Source organism: Choloepus didactylus, chromosome 23 (assembly GCF_015220235.1).
Source record: "Choloepus didactylus isolate mChoDid1 chromosome 23, mChoDid1.pri, whole genome shotgun sequence".
NCBI classification, from domain to species: domain Eukaryota; kingdom Metazoa; phylum Chordata; class Mammalia; order Pilosa; family Megalonychidae; genus Choloepus; species Choloepus didactylus.
Window position 1 is genome coordinate 6,185,227 of NC_051329.1, and position 15,030 is coordinate 6,200,256.

The 15,030-nt window shown below is 50.8% G+C and overlaps 1 protein-coding gene across 6 annotated transcripts in view; it reads right to left on the minus strand.

Annotated features, from left to right (window-relative positions):
- The window catches only part of TMEM132B (transmembrane protein 132B), a 398,454-nt gene that overhangs the window by 87,774 nt on the left and 295,650 nt on the right, over positions 1-15,030 (minus strand). For all 6 annotated transcript variants that reach the window (XM_037816674.1, XM_037816673.1, XM_037816672.1 and 3 more), the window contains one exon: positions 5,737-5,923. In XM_037816674.1, the coding sequence (XP_037672602.1) occupies positions 5,737-5,923 (187 nt within the window). The remainder of the gene's footprint in view (positions 1-5,736; positions 5,924-15,030) is intronic.

Consider the following 15,030-nt stretch of genomic DNA (forward strand, 5'->3'; position numbering starts at 1 on the left):
AGCTGAACCAAATGTCTTAATGGGTTTTGTTTTTTCCTTCTTTTCCACTTAGCTGACTCCAGTTTGCTCTCCAGCAGCAATGCTTCTATATTTTTATATTTTCATATGTGCCTGGGAAATGCCCTCATGTCTAAACCCAGTTCTGGGGCCCAGGGGGGATGGGTCTGCTGGTGCCCATGGGCGGCTCTCCCACCAGCTGGGGGCTGCGGACTGCCCCCCACAGCCACGGCCACGGCAGCACTCCCATAGTGCAGGGCCTGCGTCTCCACAGCAGGGATTTCTGGTCGTTTGTAAAGGACTTGATGGTTTAAAGTGGCTCCTGCGGCTGAGTGGGAGGGATCAACCAGGGGGCTGTGAGGACATAACCCGGGTAACGGCTGTTTGCAGACACCTCGCTCTTTCCAGCATACATAAGAGAACGCAGAAGATCAAACCACCCTATCACGTTCACTCGGGCAAACGGCAGACAGACCGTCTGTTGGGTGTGGTCTGGAAAAGGGAAACTCCAGGTGGGCTCCTGGACTGAGGGGTCAACAAAAACAACTTCTAGAAACACTGGAACCTCTCCCCTGCCCTGGAAAACGGGGTCAATGCCACCGAAATGAACATCTTGTGGTGGGGCTGATGACTCTGGAGTCATCGTCCCACACTTGGATTCCCATTGGCACTCCCAGAACAGTCTGCATCTGGAGGGCAGGTCCACGGTGTGTGCAAACCACCCCTTCCCACACCAGAAGCACACGCTGTTCACTGTCACGTGCTCCCGCTGCTGCCTTTGAGCACACGATACGGAACCCATTTCCACCCCCAGTCGGATGGAGCTTTCCAGGATGCATCATGGTAGGGGAAAGACAAAGCTCACTGAAATATCCTAATTGCTATGTTCATCAGCACCACGGCCAAATAAATACAGGTATATCCTACTGCAGATTATGGTAAAACTTGGATAAGGCAGATTTATTGTTACGGGCACAAAAAAGTCTCCAAGACATTGCTGACTGTAAACAGCTATGCTTAACATTGTGCCCTTTTAAAAACACGCCCACACACAAAGCAATGCCATGAATTTTCGGTAGCTACATATGCATTATGAAGATAGATAGAGAAGAAGATAAAGTTTAGGAAGAAAAAACAAAATAACAAGCAATAGTGAACTGGGGGCAGGGGATTGGAAGTGGGAGTTAGTCCACGGACCCTCATGCCTTACAAGGAATGTTTCAGAGAACGTAACTGAGCACCATTTAAATTTTATTTTTAAAAGTTTTAAACAAAACAAATAAAAGACAAAGGACAAGAAACACTCGTTCACAGGTCTTTACAACTTTCCTAAATGCCCTCCTACAAACCCAGAGTTCCCAGAGCTATGTCAGGTCCCCAAGGTCCTCCTCAGCAGCCCCCTTGTGGTGAAAGGGCCCCCGAGAGCTGGCTCAGGGACAGGAGGCGCTGCGGACAAAGGCTGCCTCTCTTCGAGTCCAACCGAAAAGCCAAGCACACAGGAAAGACACTCAGCGACAGGAAGCAGGAGCATCATGGATTTAAGTCCTCAATCTGCCTTTTGGGGTCACAGGCAGAATGATCCCCAAAAAGAAGGGGCCTCCATGTACCCCAGGAGTCTCACTGTGGCCCGTGGAGGGAATCGCGGCTGCCAACCCAGCAGCCTGGAGGCTTAAAGTGAGTTAACATTTCGCTAGTCAGGTGCCGGCAAATCCAGTGACAACGGTGGCTGCTCCCTCCCTGCTCTGGAGACTGTCTATGCTCATGGGGGGGGGGGACCTATCGCCCTCGGTCCCCCTCTTCCTACCTGCAAAAGGACCCCTCCCTCCCCACTCCATTCCCAAACGTGTAGAATGACTGAGGAGACGATTATTTACCAAAGACAAAGAAAAGAAAAGAAAAGAAAAGCCTCCATCTCATGTCCGCAGGGTGCATGTCCCGCTGTCTGAGCTGGGATTTGAATGAGGAGCTGGCAGCAGCCTAAAGAAAGGGGAAGGAAGGGCAAGTAGAAGTCCAGGTGGAGCAAAGGTCCTGGGGCAGGAAAGAATCTGGCTACAGAGAACAGGAAAGAGAGAGCAGTAAGATCTGAGAGGGGCAGGGGCCGGCGGGTACAGCCCCCCATGGACTGTGCTGAGGAAGGAGAGTCTCACACAGGTGACCTGAGCGGCCAGTGGAGGCTTCCAGCAGGAGCCCGTGTAGTCAGGTTTCTGTTTAAATAGAGCACTCTTGGCGGGACACAGATGGTAGATTGCGGGGTATGGAGGATGCCCGTGGGGACACTAAAAAGGCTGTGATGAGACAGTTATCAAAGAGAGATGACACAGGCTTTGGGCAGGAGGCTGCCAGTGGGATGGAGAGAAGAGGGTGGGCTTGGGAGCTCCATGCGCCTGTCCTGGCCCCATCTCTTCAATCCTGTGGGGCTCCTAACCTAGGGCCCACTGTTGAAATTTAGTGAGTCCACGATACTGATGCGGAAAAAAACAAATGTACACATAGATACACCAACACATACAATGCAAACACATGCACACACACACAAATGCACACACACAATGCACAAACATGTATGCATATGCGTACACAAACACACATCTTTATTTCCAGTTACCTCTACTGAACTCAGGCATTTATGTCAATGACAAATGTGGGCAACAACCCACAGTGGAATTAGCAGTACCAGGCTCTTGTCACCAACAGAAATGACAGATATTTTCGTATCACGTTACATGTGTTTCAGGCATCTCAAAATAGCCTTTGTGCTTACCACTCTTTTGATGCTATGGCAGACACACAAATACTGGTTGAAATAAAGAAACATTTGTGCCCAGGTCTTCTTGTAAGGTTTCAGGCCAGTAGGCCAAAAAGGAGTAGAATTACCTTCTAGCTCTAGCCTGTGCTGAGCCCACGGTCCCAGCTGCCTAGAAACCCACCAAGTGTGTGTTTTTTTTTCTGCCAACCTTTGTGAAAGATAACGTGTTGTTTTATCTGCATGTGCAGAGCTGGGCTTTTTTGGTTTTTAGAACTGTAGTTGAATGGAGGGCTGAAGCCATAACACTACAAGCCACCCACAGAAATGAATTTCTAAGCTCAAAACTCAGTAATTGGAGAGAAAACACAAAAGAAGTGAAAGGGAGAGAAGGGACGCTGTGGAGGGGAAAAAGAAAATTGTGCTGAAAAGGGGGGAGAAAAATAAGAAAGAAAAGGAAGGGAGGGAGAAAAGGAGAGCAAAGAAAAGAAGGGACGGAGAGCAGAAGGAAACAGAAAGATAAAAAATAATAGATGCCTGGGACACACACTCCAAGAGCAGAAGCTGAAGCCCACCTTTCAGCAGTTTGGGGCTTGAAAGACAGCTATAACAACTGATTGAAAAATAACACTAAACTACTAACTTTGGTCCCACTGAAAACCTGACTCATTAGCTCTGACCACTGGGTGGGGGCCAACTTCACAGGGAACCAAGGGCCGGGCTAACACACGAACACACAGCCCCACTCACCTCCCGACCCGGGCAGGTTCCGGGCAGCGGTAAACACAGCAACTCCCCGGGAAGGATCAGCCCAATGGGGGACACTGATGGTCAAGGAAATGCAATGTGCATCACACGCGCACACACACAGCCTCCCCAGAGAAGCAGGAAATGCAGAGAGTGCGGGAAGGGAAGACCCCGGGGCGGCCGCAGAGGGACGTCGGCCGCTCTGGGCATATTTGCCGTGCTGGGGCCTGTGGGCTGCCGCTCTAGGCAGTGGCAGGCGCGGCCCGTGGAAGCCCCCACTGGGGAGAAGACTGCACACCTGCATCGGGACCCCCTCCCGAACGCCTGCTGCCTGCTCTGTGCAGGACCCAACCCCGGGCTCCTCATTCCTGTAAGGCTTTCGCCAGCTCCGCTCCCACCCCACAGCTGCCCCTTCCCCACCATGTGGCCTGGTCTCCTGGGGGGACACCCCAGCACCAGGAGTTGGGCCTCCAGGACACCACTGCCAGCCAAAGGGGGTGAGGGTGTTTGTGGAAAGGCTGTCCCGAGAGACGAGAACATCCCCAAAGCCCAATAACCCCAAATCCGTAGCCCCATTTGCAGGCTCACTCTCCGAACTATTTATTTCAAGATGCCACAGATGAAGTTCTGGCCGAGAACACACTCTCTATTGCAACTACTCAACTAAAGCAGCGTAGATGACCAGTAACAACCACACCCAGCTGTGTCCCAATAACTTCAGTCACAAAGCAGGGGTGGGCTACACTGGGCCCTGGGCTGCACCTTGCCAACACCTGGCCCATGCTCAGCTGGCAGCCCCAGCTTCCCGGCAGGTAACACACACCAGCTCCCCGGAGAGCTCAGCCCTCAGATGGGAGGAGGGCTTGCTGCTCGGCTTCTGAATCCTGCCCCCGCAGCACCAGGCAGCTCCGGGGCCTACAGTGAACCAAGCATCGCAGACTAAGTGCAGAGCAACGCTTTGTGAGAACTTTGAGTACACTGATCGCCCAACAGCAGCCCAGCACGAGATCCATTCATTCCACCAGGAAATATTAGCAGGTTGGGCCAGGCTCTGTTCCCAGTGCTGGGCTAACAGGCCTGGACAAGACGGATGGGGCCACCGCCCTCACACATCTCACCCTCTGGAGGAGGACAGGTGACAAGCTCTTCACCTCAAACAGTGACAGGACCTACACGGAACACAAAAGATGGGCTGAGATGGGCAGTGGTGAGCAAGGAGGGTGATGGAGGGCTGGCGTGAGCCCAGGTGGGCAGGGAAGGCGCCTCCAGCATTTGAGTTACACCTGGATGGAGGGAGAGGGGCCAGGCACGAGAGACGGAGGGAAGCCCACTCAGGCAAAGAGAAGAGGGAGAAGAGCCAAGCAGCAAGAACGGGGGGCTGCGGAATCAACCTTAGGACGCAGGGTTTTCATTTGCAAGGGTCTTGACTCTGGTAACCACCTTTAGGGATGGGTGACAAAAGCGCCCCCAGACTTCCCAGATGTCGGGGTACAGAGCCCCACACATGGATCCCAGGAAGGAAGGTCATGCCCGAGCAGAATACACCTGGTGTATGTTCATTCCCCAGGTGGCAAAGGGAAATAAAAATGTGGCAGCCACGAGCTTATCATCCTGAAGACCCTCCACCACCTTTCTTTTCAGGCTCGGGACCTTCATCTGTGACCCGTTCTCGGACATGGCCCCTGATCCCAGCCATGAGAAAGCTTCAGTCTGAGGCCAATGAAACAGAAACATGGGGTGGCTTTATGGACCCGGAGATCCTGGCTCGGCCCGGCAGCTCCCCGCCCCACCAGGCTCTTGTGCCCCATCTGCACTGTAGAGTTCGCCAATCCCCAAGCCCCCTGGGACCCTTGGGGCCAGGCTGGCTGGCAAGGGGTTGGTTACTCCACATACAGAGCGGCAGCTCCTGCCACATAACCCCAATGCTTTTCAGTGAAACCATCTTCACCCAGGGCAGCTCTGACAGGTACTCAAGAGTGCAGCGATAAAGCACGAGGGCTCCCCAAGAAGCAGTTCAGCGATACCCACAGTGAAAAGGGATTGCACAGCAGACCCTCAGTCGTTCCCAAGGAACCATTACAGAAAGCAGGTAAATAAAATTAAGTCTAAGTATATTTTCCCTGTTTACACAACATGTATCGGGTGTGTGGGGAAAAGCAAATCATAAAATGTTTCATGCTTCTTTGAATACTGAAAGTAGATGAGGAGAACCTCTTTATGCTGCCTTTTCTGAAGGCCCAGTTTCTTACCATTGCCAGAGGGACGATGCCCACGAAGGTGGTCTGGCTGACAAAGATCTCGGAGACAACCAGCTCACTCACAGAGGCCTCCACTGGGTACTCCACCTGCCAGGTGATCTGCTGGGCCCCGGCCAGGCCACTGCTGTTGTCAACTCCAAAGTCCACTTGCAAGATCTCATACAAGGAGCCATTTGCTCTGGAAAACAAACACACATTCAAGTGCAGTTTAAAACCCGAGACTCAGCAGAACGTCAAGCATGTCATGCATTGTCACATTCCCCTTTGTCAACCAGAAGTTGTTATTTCCCAGTTTGACAAAGCACATGGTGATGTCAATAGAGCCTAACTCATGTACTGCCCATCCATGGCCTCCTCCTTGGAATGGGCTGGTGATCCGGCCTCAGGGCTCCGTGGAAGCCCGGCTGTCCTCCATGATGGAGGCCTCAGACAGCATTTCATGCCTGGGTACACTGCACTCAGCTGCCCCCCACCCATCCCACACACGCACAAGCCACAGTCCAAGCCCCACGCCCTGGAAGTGTCCCTACACCACGTCATCCAGCTTCACGGTTGCTCCTGAGGCACATGCAGAACTCGGCCGATTTCTAATTCCACTCAGCTGTGGGTCTGTGGACCAGTGGTTCCAATTCCCTGAGCTTTAGGACTCAGAGTGAGTGGTGGGGACCTCATGGACTTGGGGTGCATTGTGAGCTCCAGAATAAGGAAGGACTTCATAAACCACACACGTGTCATGCAGGGGTTGAGAGCTGATTTTTCATTTCATCTGCTTGAATCTAAGAAAACCCTACATGTCTTAATTCTTGGAGTGACAGCACTGCCTTTGTGCTTGGGGAATGGGGGAGAAGGGGGTGGGGCACGTATAAATAAAAGGACAGTGTTTTTCTAATATCTGTATATACACAAAAGCTCTGGTCATCGGCATAGACTTGTAAATTGCATTGAGCATTGACGAGGGCTACCGAATTAAAACATAGAAACCCAGGCCCGGCTTTGTGGAGCACTCCTGACGGCTCAGCCTGCTCCTTCACTCCAGTGGGCCTGCCCGGACCAAACCGGGCGGGGAGCCTCAGCCCTGCCTTGCTGGGGCCTGGGCACACTTTGCCCTCCAGAGCCTCAATCTGCAACCCGGACAGAACACGTTGCCCGCTGCTGCCAAAGGAAATCCTCCCACCATGGACAGCTCCCCTCCCACTGCCCTTCAGGCTCAGGTAAGACCAGGGGGAGCCAGCAACCACATCTGCTTCCTCTCAGGCATCAAGAGGTGCAGGAGGAAAGAGTTGTGGATCAACAAAACTAAGCTGCACTGGCCTGCCTGATACACAATTCCACCCTAGACTCCAGGTCATGGCCACGTGGACTTCAAGAAACTCTCAGCCACTGCACTGTCCGATGCAAGGGCACTAGCCACAAAGTGGCTATTTAAACTCAAAGGTGAATTAGATAAAAATGAATACAATTTGAAGTGCAGTTCCCGTTCACTCCGGCCCCACTTCGACTGCTGGGGAGCCGCTGGGGGCTCGTGGCTGACACCCCGGACAGTGCAGACAGAGAACAGTTTGCTTCACACTGGAGCCATTTGGTTAAGCCCTTCCAACCTTGGCTTCCTCACCTGGAAAGGGGGAAAATCACAGTCATACATGTCCACCCCCTTCCAGCAAGGTTGAGCCAGGCTGAGTCCAGGGATGTGAACTTGCTGCCTACCGTCCAGTGCTTGCCTACACACTCCGACTGCACCCAAATCATCAGCGTCACCTGGCTTTGAACAGCCCAGGGACTCCCGCAGGTGGGCACAGCCAGGGGGTCCTGCCCGAGCCTGAGCTGGGCTGGGTACTTGGGAGCTATGGGTCCTCAAAGGTCTATCTGACAAGCTGCTTTGCATCAGGAAGAAAATGTGCATGGACTATAGGTCCCTGAGCTCATGAGGGGATGGGTGGTGGGCACAGGGGAGACCCTCCCCAGCAGGTGCCTTCAGTGAAATGGTGAATAAAAATTAAGGGCAGAACTTTGAACTCCTGAAGGGATTTCAGAAATTTCCCAACACAGGTGCTTAGTTTTCAGCTTCACTTGCCCCACATTCCATGCAGCCTGAAGTCTCCCCTCTGGCCCCAGGACCCTGTACCCATCCACCTGCTAAGTCTCCCCTTTCAGAAGGCTCCAGACCATGAGATCAAACCTTCCACTTCTCCTTGGGCTGCACTGTGCTTTGCAACCAGAACCAGGGAGCTTCTGCTAAAACCTGCTGGGTCCCTGGTGCTGTCGACCATAGGAAAGCTAATGCAGAGAGAGAGAAAATCCGGTGAGGTTAGAAATGAAGCACAACCCTCTGCCAGCGGCCACGGGAACCCTGCCCCGCACACTCAGGGCCTGGAGGAAAGACAGTGGCCAGTCCTGGAGCACAGGGTGGGGGCTGCCAGGCCTCCCTGCTCCTGGGGGCTCTTCCCTCTCCCGGGGCTTGGAGGCCTGTAAGACAGGCCAGCCATGGGAATTCTACCACAGCCCACGGAATAACAACCAAGTCGCTTTTATGTACTTTATTTTATTTATTTATTTTGTGTGTGTGTGTGTATTTCCTTCAAAGCAGAGGAAGGAGGTCTTACACTTTCAGGCAGCTGGTATCCCTGCTGGTAAGTCCATGTCTACGGAAATGGGTTCATAACTATTAATTCTGCCAGCTCCTCATCTATTCTTGACAGGCCTTTCAAATTTAGAAAAGTGATTCACAGTCTTCTCAACTTAATAATTACCAACCACCTCTGAGGAGTCGAGACCGGGGTTTGAGCCACGAGATGTTCATGAGACACCTTTCCCGGGGGCAGGGAAGGGCAGGTGCGTGTGTGCTGGGAGGGGTGCGCGATGAAGGGGCCACGCAGCCTGGCTGCTCTCCCTCCAGCCAGAGCACACACAGCCTCCTTCCAAGAGGAGTCACCTCCCTGGTGCCGTTTTCCATGGAAACCTCACTTTAATAAAAGCTGCCTCCCCAGAACCCTGGGACCCCGTGAAGAGGGGCCGAGATGACTTCTGGATGCTCAGTGTCACTGAAGCTCAGAAATGTCAGCAAGAAGGAGGAGAGGAGAGGGCAGGGGACAGGGATGGGGGCCCCAACCCAACCGCTTGCCCCCGCCCAGGGACTATATCCAAGTATTTCTCAGCACAGTACTTACACTGTCGGTAATGACCGTTTAGCAGGGCAAGGGAAGAAGGGGGAGAGAGGGAGAGAAGGAGGAAGGGAGGGAGAATAAGGAGAGAGGCAGGGAAGAAGAGAAGGAGGGAGGGAGAGAAGGAAGGAGGGAAGGAAGCAGGGAGGGGTGGAGGGAGGACAGGATGAGTGAGTGAGCCCAAAAGCTTGACCTGTTCTCCAGCAAACTGTCATTTACTCAGATGGTTTTTTTCACCCCACAAACTTCTGGTTGGTGCGGAACTTCCAGGCTGAGATGGTGAAGCTTTCCCCAAATAGGTTTTCCTGGACATGGCATGAGAGGGGCTATCTCTGGTCTTGGAGCCTCTGTTTTCTCTCCTGGACATATTTTTCTGGGCATTAACTTAAACCGAGGTAAGCTGCGAGTGGTGAGCATAGGAGCAAACGCCCGGGAAAGGATTTGTGGTCACTCTTAGTAAAGGCCATGGATTGGGAGCTCTGGGTTCCCTGCAGACGATGAGCCCCAGGAGGACAAGGACACGTCCCTGCTCTGTCTGCAGCTGCTGGCCTCACGCCTGGCAAATTGCAGTAATTCAACAAGTATTTGCTGAATTCACTGAACATACTCAAAAGGCCCAACGGGGCCCCCATAAAATGCTGGAGGATGCTACTTGCATCCTGGGGGACAAAGAACTAGCAGTCAGCTGCGCCTTGAGCCACACTGTCACACCCGGCTGGTCAGGTCGATTTCCATACTCTCTGCTTGGAAAAGACAAGTCTGTCTCCACCACCAGAATGTAAGTTCTTCAAAGCCAGAACCCGTGCTGATGCCGTCCTCACTCCCAGCACTTGCCAGGGTGCCTGACGCATCCACTTCATCAGGAGCGTTTGTCAAACTTCCACTATGTGCCAGGCCCTGGGAACTCGCGGGTGAGCAGAACACACAGTGCCCTGCTTCCTGCTCAGGGACGTAAAGAACTAAGGCAATTCCAGGTAATGATTCTTGCAATCATAAAAATAAAATAGGAAGGTTTAATTTGTTTTTAAAACATTAAATAAAATTTTATGACATAAATATAATTTAAAGATAATAAACTTGTTCATTTAGAAGTGTAATATAAAATAAAACAGGAGAGAATGAAAGCGTGTTCCGGGACGGCCTCTGTAAGAAACACTGGAGCTGCAAGCTAAAGGATGACTAGAAGCCAACCAGACACTTTACAAATATTTGCTGAATAAATGAGTCGATCTATTTTAACTTAAAAAAAAATCATGGGAAAATTTTATCCCAACCCATCAGCATGAACACAAGGTGCTAAGTAAAAAAGAGCCTCCCTCAAGTCTTTACGCAAAGGCCTAACTGCTCACTAAAGCCTGCACTGAACAGCCCTTTAAAATTCCATCCACTTTCCTGCAATTCCGATCCCCTTACCCTGCTCTACGTTTTCCTGAGCACTGGCCTTCTAACCCCGAGTTATTTATTTATGAAAATGCCTGTTTTGCTCACTAAAGTATCCCCAGCAGTTAGAACACTGCCTGGGACAGAGTAGCTGCTCATTAAGTATCTCTCGAACAAATGAATGAAAGAACAAACAAACAAATGAACGATTATCAAACAGTTTGAGAAAGTCTCAGAGGAACATGTGCTAAATGAAACCAGAGATACTATGCTACAGGGGTTGGGATTAGACAGATCCCCAAAGATGGCAGGTCACGAAGGCATCCTGGAGGTGGGACTGGGGCTGAGCTTAGAGGAAGGGGATTGTACGACAGGCAACCACTCCAGTGCCCCCCATCGCTCCTGCCCTTCCCCTTCCCGGAATCCCCGCCACCATCAGTGCTCCCCGAGAGGAGTGGGACAAATGCCTGCTTCCCAGTCCCTCCAGTGGGGCAGAGGCACTTTGTCTGTCTCCCTGCCTGTCACCCATATCTTCCCACTATAATCTAATGGCCAGCTCTCCAAATTGTGCATGAATCAATCATCGACTTCTGCAATTTCATAAAATCCAGACACTGCCTCCTTGTTTATGTTTTGTCAGAGGCAGCGCTGCTATCTCTGAACTTGCTGTGGAAACCCTACAGGTTGGCCATCCAGGAGTTGGTGGCCATCAAAGGTCTAGAGTCTAAAAATATTTAAGAGCCCCTAGTCTAGAAGAGGGGTTTCTAATCTTCAGGGACTCTAAGCATTTTCTCCTTGTTGGTTTGATTTCCTGGCTTCTACCACTGAATGTTAAAGAGCATTTTTTTTTTTTAAATTCTAGGACTGTGTCAATTAACGGGAACCCCAAGAATAGGAGTCCCTGTCTTGAGTTCCTGGCTGATTTGGAAAGCTAGCTAGAAAACCCAGAGGCTGCCACCCGGCACCACGTGGCCAGAAGCCACACTTTGTTTAACCACTCCCCCACCAAGGTTTTACAAAATTTGGATTAGCTGCCAATAATTTTAAATGAGAAGATTCCACACCAAAAAGGGAAAGGTGGGCTTTCTGGCTTCTCTGAGAAAATGGGAAGACCTGACCACACTAGCTCACATTCCTGTGGGCAACAATCAGCTGAAACAGCAGAGATGCCATCCTCTTTAATGGGACTGACACCCTCCAGAAGTCCCGGGCCACTCTGCCCACTTACCACATCCCCGGGGTTCCCATAGGCATGGGCGATCCCTGCTTTTAATCTTCTAAGAGACCCCTGATGAGCTGGCTTCTGAGCTCACAGGTGATTCCCCAGTCTCTTGAGAACTCATCTCTCCACATGCCCCACCCTGGTCCACAGGGTGGGAAAGTGACGTTGGCGTCACCATGGACCCCGTCCTGACCCACTCAGGGCCCCTGGACTCAGAGCCGAACACTGACATCAACTGGGCCTGGGACACTGCCCGGGAATGGAAAAGTCCTACTAGGAAATCCCAGACTTGATCTGGGCTGCTTTCTTGAGCAGGGATGTGAACTGTCAGCAGCCGAGAGGTGGCCTCTTCTGCCAAGTGGACTCAGAACAGGGAAGGGAGATGACAGTGACAAGGATGAGGCGGGGACGAGAATAAAGGTTCCCAGACTCTGGCAGGAACCTGCGGTAGCTCTTCCAGTGGGTCCCAGGAAACATCCCCACAGCCTCATAGGCAATATTCCCTTTTGCTCAAGCCAGGTTTAACTGAAATCTGTTTCTCTCATCAAATGCCAACCCAATTGTTTAAAAAGAATATACCCCTCCAACATATACCCACCTACTTTTATATATTAATCCCCAGCCCATGAACAAGACTTTATTTATGAGAGAAGATTCCATAGGGCCTTGCCATCCTCATTAGAGATATCAATTGCATTCCGGGGGTTCAGCCAGGCAGGCAACGAATACCAGAGATGAGGCTGAAACTTGCAAAAACCCAGACTCCATTTACGTGAATATCTACAACAAGCAACTCAATTTATCTCTTTATATTTTTTTCTATACTTTTCTCTAATCACACACAACATTCTATTTAAAAACAGAAAGACATCCCAATCCTCTCTTGTTCAGTCGAGTCTGCTCTTGTTTAAATCTCTCATGCATTTTTTTTCTGGTTTAAATGCTCCAAGAAACTCTCCACCTGGCTCCTAAATCAGCTCACGGTCAACAAGCCAACCTTTGCCCCACTTTCCCACCACCAGAAATTGATGTCATATTCTTCTTTCCCTTTAAAAAAATTTTAAAGTACCTTGCAGACTGGTAAGAGTGACCTTATTTTTGCTTACTAACACTTTCCCAGAGCTGAAAACCATAAATCTGGGTAACGAGCAAACACTTTAAGCACCTCCGCTTTCCCAGCTGCCAAGTCTGCGACAATTTCTCACCCTAACGATGCCCTCCCTTCCAGCTCGGTTGATTTTATCAGCGTCACCGTGACAGCCCCGAGACAGCTAGGACAACTGCCACAATTATTTTGTTTTTTCCCCTCTGCCTCTAGCTTTCCGACAACACCCCTAAACCCTTCCAGGAAACGACAGCTCAGAAATCATCTTCCACTGACTCCCTGAAATGACTTTTAGGAGTTCAGCCATCTGTCTGTGTCCCCCATTACCAACCTGGAGGAAAAACTCTTGTTCCATGAAATGACTTATGGATCCTCATGGAACCCATTTCTATTCAGGTCTCCTTAAAGAAGAAAGAGACCACACCAGCTGACAAGGAAATAACGGGACAGCTCCAGATATGCACATCGGATCGTAACCCAGAGCAGACAGACATCTGTGGCTTTGCCTGAGAGTGGAGCTGGAAGTTTGCATTTTGATCTGTAATATAATGTTAGTTGTACACAAATAATACATTCCCAGGATTCAAACTTCAAAAACTATCAAAGACTCTGGGCGGGGCAAGATGGCAGACTGGTGAGCTGTATGTTTTAGTTACTCCTCCAGGAAAGTAGGTAAAAAGCCAGGAACTGCGTGGACTGGACACCACAGAGCAATCTGTCTTTGGGCATACTTCATACAACACTCATGAAAACGTGGAACTGCTGAGATCAGCGAAATCTGTAAGTTTTTGCGGCCAGGGGACCCGCACCCCTCCCTGCCAGGCTCAGTCCCGGGGGAGGAGGGGCTGTCAGCTCCAGGAAGGAGAAGGGAGAATTGCAGTGGCTGCTCTTATCGGAAACTCATTCTACTGATTCAAACTCCAACCATAGATAGACTGAGGCCAGACACCAGAGACTCTGAGAGCAGCCAGCCCAGCAGAGAGGAGACAGGCATAGAAAAAAAACAACACGAAAAACTCCAAAATAAAAGCAGAGGATTTTTGGAGTTCTGGTGAACACAGAAAGGGGAAGGGCGGAGATCAGGCCTTGAGGCGCATATGCAAATCCCGAAGCAAGGCTGATCTCTCTGCCCTGGGCACCTTTCCTTAATGGCCCTGCTTGCTTTGTCTATTAGCATTTCAATAACCCATTAGATCTCTGAGGAGGGCCGTTTTTTTGTTTTTTTTTTTTTTAAATCCTTTTTGCTTTTTCTAAAACAATTACTCTAAGAAGCTCAATACAGAAAGCTTCAAAGAATTGAAATTTGGGCACGTCAAGTCAAGAGCAGAACTAAGAGAGCTCTGAGACAAAAGGCAATAATCCAGTGGCTGAGAAAATTCACTAAACAACACAACTTCCCAAGAAAAGGGGGGTGTCCGCTCACAGCCACCATCCTGGTGGACAGGAAACACTCCTGCCCATCGCCAGCCCCATAGCCCAGAGCTGCCCCAGACAACCCAGTGTGACAGAAGTGCTTCAAATAACAGGCACACACCACAAAACTGGGCGTGGACATTAGCCTTCCCTGCAACCTCAGCTGAATGTCCCAGAGCTGGGAAGGGGGAGCAGTGTGAATTAACAGAGCCCCATTCAGCCATCATTTGAGCAGACTGGGAGCCTCCAAACACAGCCCAGCAGCCCAGAACTGCCCTGGGGGGACGGCACTCACCTGTGACATAGCACAGTCATCCCTCAACAGAGGACCCGGGGTGCACAGCCTGGAAGAGGGGCCCACTTGCAAGTCTCAGGAGCCATACGCCAATACCAAAGACTTGTGGGTCAGTGGCAGAGACAAACTGTGGCAGGACTGAACTGAAGGATTAGACTATTGCAGTAGCTTTAAAACTCTAGGATCATCAGGGAGATTTGATTGTTAGGGCCACCCCCCCTCCCCGACTGCCCAGAAACACGCCCCACATACAGGGCAGGCAACACCAACTACACACGCAAGCTTGGGACACCAATTGGGCCCCACAAGACTCACTCCCCCACTCACCAAAAAGGCTAAGCAGGGGAGATCTGGCTTGTGGAGAACAGGTGGCTCGTGGACGCCACCTGCTGGTTAGTTAGAGAAAGTGTACTCCACGAAGCTGTAGATCTGATAAATTAGAGATAAGGACTTCAACTGGTCTACAAACCCTAAAAGAACCCTATCAAGGTCAGCAAATGCCACGAGGCCAAAAACAACAGAAAATTATAAAGCATATGAAAAAACCAGACGATATGGATAACCCAAGCCCAAGCACCCAAATCAAAAGACCAGAAGAGACACACCTAGAGCAGCTACTCAAAGAACTAAAGATGAACAATGAGACCCTAGTACGGGATATGAAGGAAATCAAGAAGACCCTAGAAGAGCATAAAGAAGGCATTGCAAGACT